General features: G+C 36.6%; 1 protein-coding gene across 8 annotated transcripts in view; it reads right to left on the bottom strand.

Moving 5' to 3' along the window:
• Window positions 1–6,014: 6,014 nt before the first annotated feature.
• RPAP3 (RNA polymerase II associated protein 3) overlaps window positions 6,015–16,601 on the bottom strand; it is a 22,076-nt gene continuing 11,489 nt past the window's right edge. For all 8 annotated transcript variants that reach the window (XM_086884611.1, XM_086884612.1, XM_086884618.1 and 5 more), the window contains exons 10-17: window positions 14,907–15,028; window positions 13,387–13,457; window positions 13,115–13,231; window positions 11,198–11,406; window positions 9,876–10,071; window positions 9,154–9,251; window positions 7,609–7,709; window positions 6,015–6,502 (exon numbers count right to left, since the gene is read on the bottom strand). In XM_086884611.1, the coding sequence (XP_086740737.1) occupies window positions 6,411–6,502; window positions 7,609–7,709; window positions 9,154–9,251; window positions 9,876–10,071; window positions 11,198–11,406; window positions 13,115–13,231; window positions 13,387–13,457; window positions 14,907–15,028 (1,006 nt within the window). In that variant the 3' untranslated portion in view covers window positions 6,015–6,410. The remainder of the gene's footprint in view (window positions 6,503–7,608; window positions 7,710–9,153; window positions 9,252–9,875; window positions 10,072–11,197; window positions 11,407–13,114; window positions 13,232–13,386; window positions 13,458–14,906; window positions 15,029–16,601) is intronic.

Below are 16,601 nucleotides of genomic sequence, written 5' to 3'. Positions count from 1 at the left end.
TAAAAAACATTCATCAATTTTTAGATTTTACTGAAATAGAGAGAAATGTTGAGACTGAAAACCTGAAAGCTTGAAAAAATATGCTGATCTTGAGTCTTGTGAAAGGGAAATTCACTTCTCCTTCAGCTGCCAGTCACTGAGCTCTTGGATTACATGGAGCAGTCTACATCTGCATCCCAGATGATGTGATGTCAGATGATGGACCTGCCTCCATGAGAGCTCAGAAATATCCATCATCTTGCCCCTCTCAGCTCAGGGGGTGTCCTGTATAATATTTTTACCCATCTTTTGAAAACAACACACACACTTTCACTTAAATACAGCATTTAGTATGATATAATGCAGTAATAGCCTGGCTAATTTTCACAACCACCAGAATCCAATCACAAAAAGCAATGAAATCTGAACACTAAGGACAGAATTGGACTCCTCAAGGCTCATATGCTACACAGTATTACACACAGACTCTGGTGTACAGCAGTAGCTCATTACTTATTTTGAACATCTAAACTTCAGGCTATTTTAGAAAGAGTCAGCAGCTTTCTCACTTTCCAATGAAGGCTCTGGAGTACATTTTTCTCAGTCAGTAAGGTGTTACTGATTCTTCCAAAAGTGACAGCAATTCATTAGAAACCACTCTCTGTTTCGACACTGTAGATCACCCTCTAGTAGAAGGCCCCAGGAATGTGTCAGGGGCACTTCAAGGGTCTCTGATGGCTTATGACACCTTATTAAGACATGACAGCTACCTCTCACATCACTGTAGTTGAGCCAGGTATGCCCCTTCAGAAGGGATGAATACCTTCTTCAGGGGAGTTCTACACCCTATCCATTTGTGTAAAGGAAATTGGCAAGATAAAAGCATCACCCCACTTTCACAGGATCTGTTTCTCATCAGTCTTTTCCCTTAGCTGGCTCAAAATCCAGCTTGTTGCTAAACAGAAGTTGGTTTGTCCTGGTCATTCTCTGGTGATGATAGCACTCTCTCAGTCAGTTGTAGGTGTCAGAGGTTTCCCCACCACACACAAAACCCTCTCCTCCTCCCGTTTGGCTGGGGGATGCAAACCTGGCCTACGCAAAGCACCCCTGCAACTGGCCAATTGTTTGAGCCATTGAACAGTAACATGTCAGTCCCTCACAGGAGTTTTTGTGGATCTCTTCACTTAGACTGACCTGATGCTCAGCTCATGGTAGAAGACCTGTCTAAATAAGGGGCCACAAAACAGGACTTTTTTTTTTTTGTGCAGAGCGTCAATCTACCTTATCAGGCATCAGGACAAGGAAGACTTTTGTGTATCCAATTGTTGGGTAATGTAACACTATTCATGCTTCATGGTACATTTCTTGCTTTAAAAACCAGGTAGATTCACTTGGGACAAGGAAACCAAGTCTATCTGTTATGCTGTCATCTTAAACTTCATGAATGCAACAACTACAAGAAGGGAGACTGGAAGGTCTGAAGTCTGAAGAAAACACTACTTTCTGCTGTTTTTAAGAAAGCAAAAGACTTGGAAACATTCAGCCACAACTGAACTCAGCAATAACTTGAATAGAAAGCAAAAGAAAAAAGGAATTTGCTTGGGTTTTATGCTGTATTTGCTTCAGTTTATAAAGTCAGACTTTAGAGTGGAGTATTTCTACAAAATGGAGCCTGAGGAACCAAGGTTATTAGAAGGAGCTTTCAGAAACAAAGAGCTTTGAGCAGAAATATTTAAAAACTAGAAGGGGCCTCCAAATGACACTTTCAGAAGCTGAGATGCTTGCAACTAATGACAGGAGAGGGAAGGCAGTGAAGAATACAATGTTTTGAACAGAAAGGGAACACTGAAAATTACATTCATAGAGGGATTCAGCACATAGTGACAGATGTAACAAGAAAGATCTGATACAAATGGTTTATGTGAAATGGTACAAAGAAAAAGCGACAGATGCATAAAACCCATAAAACTTTACTATTTCAATCAGTCTGAACTGCATGCTCAAGAGCAGACACAACAGTGAAAAATACACCTCCATCTTTTATCCCAAAAGCTGTACCTTCCCTAAGTCTAACCAGCAAAGGAAATAAAATCAGATCAATCACTAATGCAATTCCAGGTCATTTAGCAGACTTGCATGAAGACTAGATTCCAGCTTAGAATGTGCTCCTTAGAGGCCAGGCGAGTGTCCTGCTCTCTCAAGGATAATCACTAACAAAGGATTTTGCAGAGAAATAGTGTCCTCTGAGTAACACACCTTAAGGAAGTTAAAAAAGCATCATGCAAAAATAGCAAAGACAGAATGCTATTCAAAATGCTATTTGCTCTCTAAGATATGAGAAAGAGTGTATTGACAGCTGTTCCAAAATAGATGCTACAGGGTGAATCTTACCTGAGGAAGAGTCAATCAGTAAGAAGTAAGAGTCAATAAACGTGCAGCCCTATGCTATTATTAAGGTCCTTTTTGCTATTCCTAGAAAAGCACTGGTTTACTGAAACCAAACTAAACCTAGTGGTAGAAGAGACAGGCACAGAGCCCTTGCCTCACAGTTGCCCTTCCAAGGGACACAGGTGAAGGAGAGAAAAGAGGATTTATATTTAATGCTCCACACTCTTGGATTCCAATACTGACAGTAGAACAATCTCAAGCTGCTTAGACACCACAGCACCTACACACAATTTTAAAAGCTTCATTTCCTTCATCTTTTCTCTACCTCAACAGTGATGTTGTAACATTGCTCATTAAGGTTTCATGGGAGGAAAATAAAAGGGCTGAAAAGGGTACACCAGAGTTGGCAGTTACCAAATAATATCAAGATAACAAGCTCAAATTATGGCAATGGTAAGAAAGGATAGGAAGTGTGAAAAGGGACCAAGGTGAACAACAAAGGACTCTTCAATGATCTCAAAAGAGGAAAGCATGTAAGTAATGGAAATGAGGACAGATTGCGTAACAATTATTAAGTAGCAGTAACAAGAAAACACAGAACCATGAGAAGAAAACAAAAAAACCCACCCTGAACAAAGGAAATGTTAGTCATGCAAGATGGAAGGAAACAACTGACAGCTGATGACACTGCTAATGAACTGTTCAGTATGTTTCCATTTCAGTATTCTCTAGTGATGGCACCCACACGCAACTGTGTTCACAACACTGACAAACAAAGTTCTCTGCCTAGTAAAGGAGATGAACGAGCTAGAACCTAAGTTTTCTGAAACTGATATTCACAGGTTCTCTGGACCCCAAAGACTCATACTCTAAATATCAAAATTTGGTATGTTAACCTTATACTAATATTAAAGTTATTAAAATTATATATAAATTTATAAAAATAAAATTATTTTTAGAGTAGCTTCAAAATCAACAGTAGTTGTTGATGTGAGAATTGGCAAACTGAAATGTTTATTTTTAAGTAAAATTACAAGGAAGACGAGAAGCACAAGAACTCCTTGAGCAGTGTCACAACCATTAACTTTCAATCCTAAAAAATCTTTTGGAACAATTACTCAAACTATATTATGCTTTCCACAATAACTAACACAAATATTGCCAAGTTATGTTACATTTTTTTTGACAGTAATGTAATGAAAAAGGAGTAGATCAAGTGTCTTTGTCTTGATGTGTGACTGTCACTGGATATCCTTTTAAGCAAGATAAACACAGCTCAAATTAAACAATTACTTTATGAATGCAGAGCTACCCAGAGTTGCTGGAAAGTAAAAAAAAAGATAAAGTCAGTGTTTACTGTCAAAAGGCAAAGCTGTAAGGATGTTCTGCAGAAGTAAGTCCTAGGATAAGTTCCCTCAATGTTCTAACAACTTGGCTTATGGAATCAACAGACAGTATGGAATCTGACTGTCTCAGAGATCTACCAGAGGACAATATTAAAATCTTAAAAAAATTATCTTGATGAATTAAAAAGTTATCTAGAAAAACATAATTTAATACTGTTAAGTGAAAGAATCATTCAAAACTCAAGCCTGAATCCATCACTGCAGCAAACATGAACTCACATTTCTCATACCCTGAACGCTGTAACATAGCAAAAAAACCCATAAAAAGTATTTCATAATTTAACTGCTTCACACTGTTTATGTAACCTTTTTTTCCCAAAACAACAGGGTTGTAACCACTGTAGTGTTGGATTAAAAAAAAAAAAAAACAACAAAAAAACTCCATTTCCCTCCTCAAAAAGGATTTTTTACTTGCTTCACATCTATGAATCTTCTCCATGTTTTATCAAACCCTACAATTCAGAAATTTCCTAGTCTTTAACAATTTAAAAGGGAAAAACACTGCCATCTCCTGGAGCAGGTGGAGCTGGCAGCTCTCTGCACTCTGCTCTCCGTCTTGCAATGTTTTCTATACACTGAAAAGTAACTTCAGTAACTTTAGATGTTGCATTTAAAAATAAAAGCAAAATTCTACAGTAGCATATCATCTTCAAGATTAATCTTGGTGGCCTAAGTTTAGTAGGAACATAAAGCCAGGTCTACTCATCCACCTCAACAAGTTCTACGTGCTTGAGAAACTTCATCAGCCCTCCTCAACAGGCACAAATCCTGAAAAGAAATCTCTGTAAAAGTAGCAGTTTGGACAAAAACCAACCATGACAGCTTATTTTCATTAAGAGCACAGCACAGTGGAGTTGTAGGTGACTCTTGGCCTACAGTCTCAAATCTTTCTGCCATGATCTTGCTTTTACTTTTGAAGGTCCCTATTCCAATCACCTGCTTTCATACAACTTTCAAAAACAGCCTTTGAGAATGTACCAAATGGCTTATTAGTACAACCTAGTCAAGCAAACATCTCTGCTCTACACAAAACAACCTGTAACAGTCCACAGGAAGGTACACTGTATCTACAAAATCTCTACCTATAAAATTAACAGGTAACTACTGCATGCCCCACCATTTATGAGTTACAGCAGTATCCCCAAAACCTTATATGAAGCACTTTACAGAAAGGGGAATAAACAGCCTGTTACCATTAACTTGGGGCACACCTAGAAGTAACAGTTCTTACTACAGATAGCCTGCAAGCAGTGCTGTATAAGGGCTCTTCCATTCCCCATTCCATAATATAAAGCTCTAGTGCTAAGGTCCAGGGCTGATTGGAAGCTACCTTAGGGGTCCAGTGCTAACGGCATTCCTGTCAATTGCTACCAGGCCTGAGGATGCAGCTCAGCTAATTTTTTTTTACTGGATTATATCTGAACTAGGACATAACGTAGCTGCAAATGTTTTAAAATCACTTTTCTAATACTGACTACATACAAGACAACATTTACACATTTTCCTACTAACCCATGTTGAGAATTTGAAATCGTCTTGAATGTTATAGCTATTTAATCATTCCTCTGAAAAACAGCACAACTACCAACCCAAAACTTTCAGAAAACCATCAGTACAGCAAAAGGGCTCAATCAGGATGAAAGCAAGTCAGCAGAATATTAACATTTGCAGGATGGAAGAGCCAGCAGATAAGCTGACACCATCACTTGGATACTACAGTTAGAGTATACTTGACAAGTGCTGTTATTTCCACCTGGTCATGTAAGCAGTACAAGTAATTTATAATGCCTCATGCTCACTCTTATCTAAGAATTTCAGTTAATTTCATGCTTTTGCCTTCTTCTACTGTTGAGGTATTTTGCTTAGCCTCCTGAGTCATCTTAAGGGGTTTACCTAGTCAGGAACAACTGACCCACAAGGATTAAGTTTCACCAGATTGTTTTAAAAGTACTCTTGAAAGAAGAGAGAAAGTGTTTTTCTTTAAACTTTTAGTTTAATTCTACAGTATTTGTCTTCTTTCTATTCTGCAATTACACTTGAGTTTCAAAGGAATAGCTTCAGAGGTTCTCAGCTACCAGTGCTAAAACTCCACTTTTAGATAAACTCAAGTAAAAATTCTGGAATTTTCTTGCCATCATACTTCAGTTTCACTTTGCACAGTACAAGTTCTGATGTGATGGACCTTTACAGAAGAGTGATTTAGGCATCTTAATAAAAAATAATCCTTAAAAATATAGTATCTTCAATTCAACATTCAGTTTATTTTCTAAAATAAAAAATCCATGCATAATTCTAATATACAGTGTTTGATTCTTACCAAAGACATGTTTATAAATATTTTTTTCCTTTTAACAAAGATCTCTATCTACAGTCCAGATCCTGAATGCCAATCTGCGCAATTGCTTTTCAGGCAAACAGACTCAATCGAAGAAAATGTAGATCCATATTGTTTCAGGTACTGGAAGACAAGTGTACTGCAGAACCAAATAATGATCTCTCCAGGCACTTGCCATTTGGCAGCCCAAGTCTAAGAGTTTCATTATTTACAAAAAGCAACAAAATTGCAATAGTTACAGCCTTCTTAGCTAATTTCCACATGAAAAAAGGTGCAAATCCAGACATTTGTCAGCCATCCTGCTAAGAGAAAATACCGTATTTCTTCTCCAATTCTTCAACAGAAGCATCTTTTAATCCCATGTGGTTCACATGATTGAATAATACCTGTGTTACTGAAAAAGAAAATCCCAACATGAACTGTTATTTTTGTGACTCACACTCAAGGTAAATTAATCCAACTCTTTCCTTTGTGAGAGTAAGGGGTGTATGGATTATACGGATGAAATATGAATACATTTTTAAACTACTGGGAGGACGAAGAAAAGTAGCTAAGTAAAACTCTCACTTTGTTTCAATGCCCAGGAGCTGCCTAATAACACTTCCTTAAACAAGTGTATAATCCAGGCCAACAGACAGCTTTGCTTCTTTACTACCCTGACACTATGACACTACATGAAGAAGACAAATGTTAATGCCAATGGCAGATAAAGCTTAAATCAGGTAAAGGTGTGAATGCCATTTGTAAGAGGCACTGCACTTCAGTAACTCAAGTTATTTTATTTTAAGGAGATTCACATTTTAAAAAAAAAATTTAAGTATAATGGCTATTAGTGAAACTCAGTGGTAGATAGTAAATTCAAATTTCCATTGTCCTAGAGAAATGTTTTGCTTGTGTCTCACTATTACACTGCCTGTCTGGTGTGCTAAATAAAGAAAAAGTTTGAGACAAAACCCACTTTTATAAACCATGAATTCAAGCCAATGACAACACAAATTGCAAACTAATGTGAGTGATGCCTCCGGAATGGGACAGACAACCAGGCTGAATGCTTTAGAGATATTTGCATTCTTTTGCCAACAGGTAAGTCAGGATTTGTCAAGAAATAGTTGTAAATTGTGGAAAGTGTATAATCTGGATACCTGGGATCTCAGATGTAGAATTTCATACAAATTCATCAATTTGTAACATTATCAGCTACAAACTGACAAGCTGGCAAAGCTTATTTCATCAGAATAAAATGTAGTGGTATTACTGATTAAAAGAAGAGGAGTTAGCTATAGCTTTCTAGTCTAAACAATAAATAAGGAGTCAAAGTTTTAAGAAAAATTACATGACATTCATATTAACTTCTAAAACAATTTAAATAAATAAATAATAATAACAACTAAAGTGATTATTACATAGAATAAACAAGAATAGCACTAAGTTTTACATATTTTTTTCCAGATTCTACAGTATCACAAGTAAGTTTACAAAGACACTACAAAAATTACTTACTTTTTTTTTCTGAAGCTGACATAAACATTACTGCCATATCAAATCTTTTTAATTCAGAGAGCCTCCGGAGGATTTCAAGGATGAGCGACGGCTCCTCTTTCCTGAAGATTATTACAAATATAAAAATAACCACTGTTGATTAGAAATATTCAGTAGCTGCAAGCAATATTGAAGAATTCAGGAACAAGAAATTAAAGGACCAAAAGAATTTCCTTCTCTTTCATATTCCCTGTCTTTGTCTTTCCTGTTCATTTGTCCATTCACAAAGCAGAAAGTCAATATCCAGAAAGTTTTATGTAGGTATTTTTGTTGTACTGAGCAAAAGCAAAGAAATACAAAAACCTAGACTGATGCAAACTGACTGCCTGTCATATACAGAATACCTATTACATGACTTAATGCTTATACTTGGCCATAACATGACTATTTTTATATGTATCAGGTAGTGTTAAAGGAAGCAGCACCTGTGCCTTAGGAAACTTATTGAAAAGCTGAGCCAATTACAGCTGCCTTTATTTTCACCCATACAGAAAATTCCTAGATTGTGTTCATTTTACATTTTTCTGGTCAACAGTAAACAGGCATTGCCTTTGTTACAAATACTAACAAATAGTAATTTTCTTTTCTTCACATTTATTTTGGAGGGAGAAAGGACTCTTTCCTTACAGAAAACAATTTCAGCTTTTTTCTGTTGCCTTTCTGTTGTATCACCAAATGCAGGACTGTATCTCTAAGACAGCATTTTTCACTCATGTGATGGGTATTTTACTTTTTAAGGAAACCAAGGGAAAGGCAAACATTGATTGCCTTTCATAAACATGCTTGCTTATCTCCATAAAACAACCCTGAAAAACATTGAGTGTGTGCTTCTCAGACCGTGTAATTCAGAAAAGCAGTACACTGCCTCTGACAGACAAAATGAACTTTAGGACTCAAATGGGAGCATGCATAGAAATTCCAAAAATAACTTGTCAGGTCCTGTCTTATCAGAACCTCAGTCTCCAATACACATTTGCTACAGGCAACTGTAAAATGCTAGCAGATAATTAAGTCTGAATGCATCACAATAAGGGTGCCATAAAACTGAAAGCCTCTGAATTTCTCAGCTTTAGAAAGTTAAAAAAGATGACAATGAGGAAGTCTGTGTGCTCTCAGAACACACACACAATAATATAAACGAAAGTTATTTCATACAGACTAATCTAAGTTTCTGGTGTTCTTTAGTAAAACACAATTAATTCAACAACACTCAGTATTTTTTCACTTTTCTACCTGATATGTCATCATCAGTTTCACTTCTTAAGAAGCAACTACTGAGTAATTCCAAAGATTTCATTATGCTCATGTAATCCTGCATGTAATTTTTACATTTTAAAATTTAATTAAAATTGCATTTTACAAAATGTAATTTTGTAAGCCCAAGGATGGGACTAGAGAGAACATTAAAAACTCCCAAACACAAAACAATCTTCCCCTAACAAAAAAAACCCAAACCTTTTAGAAATAGCAGTAAGCAATATAAAACTAAGGAGAAGTTAAACTTACTCAATGTAGAAGTCGTGCAGAATTTTCAGGATCTGGTTAAATAAGTCTGGATCTAAGGATTTCTGAAACAGCTTCGCATAAAGTGAGGGCTCTATTTGCTATGGAAAAATTTAAAAAGTTAATTTTAGACAAAAAAAGTACAACTGAGTCATAGGAATTACATGTGTATTTTTAGAAGGTCACAGACAATGCTGAAGTGCATGAAAGCCAAAAAACCAAATCACACAATTTGACATCGAACAAAAACTTTTGCTTGTTTGTTTGGGTTTTTTTTTTGGTAATGGTAATTTCTAACTTCTCTTAAAAAAAATCTAAGTGATTTTTTTTCCACATACATGTAAGTTGAAGTACACATTAAATAGAGTGCTGTACTTCAAGCATTTGCTCAGTTTAAAAATGCTCCTATGTCTAATTACCCTAGAAGCACTCATTTGAAAAATTAGAATTTAATAGAGTTACTAATGCATTTAAGTCTTTAAAGAACAAGGGCCTATATTTAAAAAAAAACACAGAGACTGTACTTAAAGCAAATAAAAAGCTTCAAAAGAAGAAAAACCCAAATGCACATCAGACCACTTATTGTTATGTGAAGACAATTAAGAAAAGGGACTATTGTACAAATGAGACACTAAACAAAGCTATTCCTTCCACCTAAGGGTACTGTTTCTTCAACTGATGTTGAAGAAGCTGTCTGAACATTGTTGATACTCTGTGTTTCCTACCTTCACGTACAAGTACATGTTTTCAGGGCAGTCTTTCAACTTCCTGAAGTCAGATTCTAGCTGGAATGAATTTGCAGGAATGGGAAGAACTGGAGAAGCAGACATAAATGACCTTCTGATTTCTTTTTCTCTCTGTTTGCTTGCAGGAAAAGATGGATGCAATGTTGATGAAATTCCTTTCACATTTACAGGCAGCCTGCAAAAGTATATTGAAACACAACATCAAATCAACTTTTAAGGGAATTCTACAATGAGACCTAACTGGAGATCTTTCATTAAAAACTAAAATAACTGAAAACTTTTTTAGAAAGAATGTATTTTAGTTTAAGCAGGTATTTCAAAATTCCTTCTAATTATACAAACTTTATATTCAATTTACTTTTTCTAAAAAAACCACATCTGCAAATACTTAAATTTACTCAGTTTCTCTCTACTTTGTTTCTGGAAATAATTGCATTTTATAGAAGGTTTCTCCCATATATACCTGTAAAAAAAAAAATCACTTTTTCTGCAATTTCATAATGCAAAACAGTAATGATGTCAAACAGGTAAACTAGTTTCAACACTGCTAGATCTATTTTTTTTGTCCTATAATTTGTCATTTAAGTTCATTAATTTTTTAGAAATTAAGACATGGCTAAGAACATATTCTTTTCTTCAACACTTCACAGTAAATCCATCTAACAGCTAGAAAAGGTCAGGGTCGGTGCTTCTCACAGAAATTCTTTGGTAAGGATTCTTTATATGAACAGAATGAGGCAGTGTTGATGCAGTGGATGAGTTCTAAGACTGAACAAGGATAAAGTTCTGTACTTCAGCGTAGTTTCAGCAAGGCATACTTACTTGAGTTTGCCTAACTAACACAGTGTGACTTAGAAGCTGAGCACATCTGAAGCTACCACCTGCCTCAGCAGAGGAAAGGGTGGTGACACACATCTGCTCCTCTTCTCTTGTACAACTGGTATACAAAGACTATTGGAACCCTGTTCAAAATCCCTTCTGAAAAACTACAAATACAAATTGTAAAAACAGCTGGGGAAGGTTCAAACAAAGAAGAGTACAGCATGCAGGAAAATATTAATTCCTTTGTATTTCCAGTATAAGAGAGTTTTCCATGACACTAAATTGATCATATTTGTCTCAACCACTGAGTGGTCAAAGAGACAGCTGTACAAAAACTACCGTTTCTTTCAACATTTCATTTTTATTTCTGATTCTCCAAAGTATCTTCAATACCTCACCACATGTAGACATCTGGAAATGAAGATTACATTTCAACTACACTTACCTTTTTAAAAGAGGATCACAATTATTATACTTACTGTAATATTGATGTATCATTGATTTCTTCTATTTTCAAGTGCTTTGCTTTTGGAATATCAACTGTAGTCAATAGATCATCCTGATCTAGAGTTTCTGTTGCTTCAACACTCATTGAATTCCTCCAGTTATTGACTAAAGTAGTGCTGGGCAAGTCACCATCTGATGCATCATCATCAACTTCTTCAATATCTATTCTTCGCAATGGCTTCTAAACAGAGCACAGACCTCATGTCACATGTGGACTCAACAGACTCCTGACACAGCTGTGTGTAACTTCAAATAATCACATGATAACCAGTTACCTCTGCAGTGGTGCACAGAGACACTGCATAAAGGTAAATGGCAAAACCAGGAAACCATAAAATTCTACATGAAGCCTGATATAATAATTTTATTGCTTTACCCTCATGAACCAGTATATCCTTACCCTAGAGGATCTCCGTATAGAGTCTGTTTTCTCAGTAATAATTTAAAATGTGTATTTTTTTCCCACTAAAGTTGAATAGGCAAGATCTATCATATAGTTTGTCCCATTATGTGGTCAAGCTTTGCAATTTAGGAAAACAGAAAAATATCCAACAACATAGGCCTTGACCCACAACTTAAAATTTTGATATAATGAATATCTAAACTCAACCCTGCTGATTCACCAAATTACATACATCCTAAAGTAATTAATTCCACATGCTAAAATGCTTCGGTTCATCTCTGCATGATCCTCATTATTTTTGACCATCACCTAGTGCCACCATCACAGATCTCAGAAAAAAAGCTCTCATCACTTCTTACTTTAGAACTTCATTTCCTGAAAATGAACAGAGTATGTATTGCTCTAGAAATACAAAGGCACATGATTTAACATACTCAACAATTTAGACTTCTAGGAAATGGAAGTACTAAAAGCACAGATGTTTCATCTATACTTATTCTATCTTAACAGAATAAGAAGAGGAATACAACCAACCAAGCATCTTCACTTAATTTAGCAGCCAAAGTGAACACTTAATAAATATAACTGTCTATAGCATTTCAGGTACTTCACAATGAATTCATTTAGGTTTAAAGAAATAATGTTTCTAGTTAAAGAGAGGACATAATACTTCCCCTTCCCAAAGGATCAAAATAATCACACATTTTCTACTAAAACTATCCATCTGAATTTTATTATTTATGAGGGTAAACATTTTCAAATAGCATGAGTGCATATATATACAAAGGACGAGCACTTTTTGTATTTACACAACTGATTGCTAAATGTATAAAGACTACATGTACTAAAAGAGGAAGCCTAATACATAAAGAAACCTGGTATTACATTTTTTCATCTGTAAGTCATTCATCTGACTGTAACCACTGATAATTCACAGTCCAAATACATTGCTTATGGAAAACTAATATCCAGCTGTCCTGCAGTTTACATGGATGAAAATGCATGCTCAAAGCTCTTTGGCAAGTAGCCCTAAGTGACAGCAATATGACACAAGCAGGCAACTGCAGGTGTCTTATATCCACTATGGCTACTGTAAAAACTGTAAACAGCAGTAGAAACAAAAGAAAGTCTACCCAGAGCTTCTCAATTGCATTTGTTAGGTATTTACTCTCAACTGCAATGTTACCTATGGGCACAAGACAGGGTTTTGGGGCTGCCTGCGTATTCCACACTATAAATGTAGGCATACACCATGTTTGCTGAGGGTGGTACTGCAGGCTGAGTGCTTACACCACCACTGCTGTGAACTTCACCATTTCCATGTGTGTATATGTTCTTGAGAAATATCAAGAATAAATTTATAGATTTTTGGCTTTCCACAGGCAAGGCTATCTATCAGGGGTTAGTCTACAACACAGAAAGTAGATTTTAACTCTAAGCTCTACTTTTCCCATCCTTATAGAAAGTAATTCACGTAACAACTTACTGTTGATTTAATCTGTAATGGATTATCAATCACTTTCACTATATTTTTTATTTCTGCTTCTTTTATCAACACTGCAGGATATTCTTGGTGAGTCTGCTGCTCTTTCTCAGCTAATTCCTGAAAAAAAATATCAAAAAGATCAGGTGTTTCATGAATAAACACAAGGTATGTTAAAAATAATGTAATAAAGAATAAAAACCTTCTAGTACTATAGCCTCACAAAAAACTCCCAAACAAACAAAACCCCACTATACTCAAACAAGCATACATACATTCCTTATTTTCGTGAGTTCATTTATTGCTTGTTTATTTCCAGGTTCCAGCTTCAGAACAGCTTCAAAATCTGAGTGAAAAACAACACGTAAACTGTAAATATTTGAAGTTACAATGTGCATATGGCAGATTTTTAAAACACCTATCTTCCTTTCATACCTCTAAAATAATTAAAGGCAGGTAAGTCACAAAATGGACAAGGTTGAAAGGGAGCACAGTGGGTCATCTGGTCCAACCACCCTGCTCAAGCAGGGTCATCCTGGAGAGCAATGCACAGGATGGAATTCAGACAGCTCTTGAGTATCTCCAGTGAGGGAGACTCCACAACTTCTCTGGACAATCTGTTCCAATGCTTGATCACCCGCACAGTAAAGAAATTCTTCCTCATGTTCAGGTGGAACTCCTTGTGCATCAGTTTCTGCCCATTGCCTCTTGTCCTACTGCTTGGAACCACCAAGCAGAGCCTGGCTCCATCCTCTTGACACCTTCCCTTCAGCTACTGATAAACACTGGTGTGGTCACCCCTCAGTCATCTCTTCTGGAGGCTGAACAGACACACCTCCCTCAGCCTTTCCCCATAAGAGAGATGCTCCATTCCCCTGATCGTCTCTGTCACCCTCTCTGTGGGGCCCACTCCAGGAGCTCCATGTCTCTCTTGCACTCAGGAGCCCAGAACTGGACACAGCACTTCAGATGTGCCTCCCCAGGGCTGAGTGGAGGGGCAGGATCACCACCTGTGCCCTGCAGGCAATGCTCTTCCTAATGAAGCCCAAGATTCCACTGGCCTTCCTGGCCACAGGGGCACTGCTGGCTCATGGACAGCTTCTTGTCCACCAGGTCCTTCTCCCAGCAAGTCAGCCCTGCACCTGTGCTAGTGCAGGGGTTATTCTTCCCCAGGTGCAAGACCCTGCATTTGCCTCTTGGATTTCTGAAGGTACCTCTCAGCTCATCTCCTAAATCTGTCAAGGTCCTTCTGGAAGGCTCACAGCCCTCTGAGTAACTGGCTGCTTCTCCAAGCTTTGTCATCACTTACCTTGCTGAGGAGGCATCTGCCCCTTCATCAAGTCACTGATGAACCAGTCAAACCACAGTGGGCTGCTACTGAACCTTAAGGGACACCACCAGTGATAGGCCTTCAACCAGACCCTATGCCAAGCTGGAGGCCTGTCACTGATTAAGATCCTCTGGGATCTGTTCTTCAGCCAGTTCTCAATGTACCTCACTGTTCCCTTATAAGTCATCTTAATGCCTATATCATGACTTACTTTTTAAAGGAACTGTTCAAACTATTTCTTACTACTTATCATAAACAGCAACAGCTGTAATTCCACAGAGAACTGTCTTCCCATTATATGGGCACCAACACAAGAGTTTTTTTACACGTTCAGTGAAATCCAAGAGAAACCCTTAATCCTTAAGTATTGCACTAATAAACTCGGTAAGTCAGAACAAAAAAAAAGAACAGCATGTGTTATACTGATCTCTTACCTACCACATTTAGGCTAATTCAAAATCATACCTTGAATAGCTTCCTTTAGCTTTCCAAGAGCAACTCTGGCAGCTCCTCTTCTGGCAAAAGCTTTAGAGTAGGAAGCATCTAAGAGCAGAGCTTGTGTGCAGTCATCTTCTGCCTCTTTGTACCTCAGCAAAAGCAGAGTATAAAATTAATGATCAGTTTCAAGAGGCAGTTTCAACTGAAAAGAAAGAGCTACCCAAACCAATTAAAATATAAAGGTAGATCTTCATTACCTACATACACAAACATAACACTGAGCTAAACTGCGAATTAAAAAACTCCCATAAAATATGGTTTCTCAGCACCTCGAAATTTAGCTGTATCTTTTGGTATTTCATAACAAAATGCTGACTTTTTAGCATTACAAAAATTCACATCCTCTGTAAACAAAAAAAAAGCCACTTAAAGCTTGTCAGCAGAGTCCACTTTAAAAATTCAACAACACCCTTAAAATCAAAGTTAGTACCTTGGCTTTGTACTTCTGAAAACCAGAAATACCATTACAAACAAAGAAAACATACCACAGTGGAGCAGGAAGTATGCATGAGAAATTTCTCTACATTTGGAATTCTATGACTTGTCCTGAACTATTTCAGAATGAGAATTCTGAATATGCTTGCATTACTGTCATTTGTTTAATTTTAAGATTAAATTTCCTCATCCCATTTATATTGTTACATTAGATCATGGTTCCAACTATGTGCTTATGAAAGTATTTTCATTCATGCTTAAACTATCATTAGATTTATGCAAATTTATTTTTATTTGCTATTCTCTTCAGTACTAGCAGTTTGTAAGAATACCAACGGCCTTTTGTTGCATTTTATACTTGGTCCTCTTTCAAATGTAAAGACCCATGATACAAGACTTATCATAGGGAATTAATTTTCTTGCTTTGTCATTGAATTAAAGTATCGCTTCCTCTGAATCTCACTGAAGATTATTTGCATTCTGATGTCCTTTAAATTACAAGTGTTGTGTCAGAAATACTATCCATGCAACCCACCTTACCCTAATTTGAGATCAATCTACTGTCTCTACAGATACTCAGCCATGTTACATTAGAACAGATGACGAACATAACCCTCTGCTCTCTGCTTCTCATGCTACCAGCTTACAACTTTCAAATTACCACACCATTACAGAGTCAAAAGAAGTTCACACCTAAACATTTGCCATATGGAACTTATCTAATTTGCCCTGAAAGCATGAATTTCCCTACAGTTTCTGGGTTATTTGAATAAAACTTAATTAAAAATAAACAAGCAATGCATACATGCCTCTATCAGTGAAGTTAAAAAAAAAATTTGAAAAGGCAACAATTTCCAGAAAAAGCTTTTATTCATTCTCTCCAAAGTCAGAAATTCTAATCCACTTATTTCACAGTGCAACATTTAGAAGCTGACTGGAATTCATAGTCAAAGACAAAGCTTTGGGCAATTCCTTTCAGAGAGCTGAGTATCTGAATTTTGCACACATGAAAGAACAAAAATTCAACTTCAGAAACCATTATTTCATACTGGTATTATTTTATTCTCAGAACTCCCTTCCTACAAATTGCATTTCAAGATCACACATACAGTTTTGTTCCCTCTCCTTTACTGCTTTCAATGTGATTTATTCTATACTGAATTTTAACAGAAATGAGGAGTGACAATAACTCAAGTGAAAATATGCTGCATCATTATTCCTTTTGAT

The sequence above is a fragment of the Cyanistes caeruleus genome, chromosome 4 (assembly GCF_971803275.1).
Source record: "Cyanistes caeruleus chromosome 4, bCyaCae1.hap1.1, whole genome shotgun sequence".
In the NCBI taxonomy this organism is placed as follows: domain Eukaryota; kingdom Metazoa; phylum Chordata; class Aves; order Passeriformes; family Paridae; genus Cyanistes; species Cyanistes caeruleus.
This window is presented reverse-complemented; position numbering and strand designations above follow the sequence as displayed.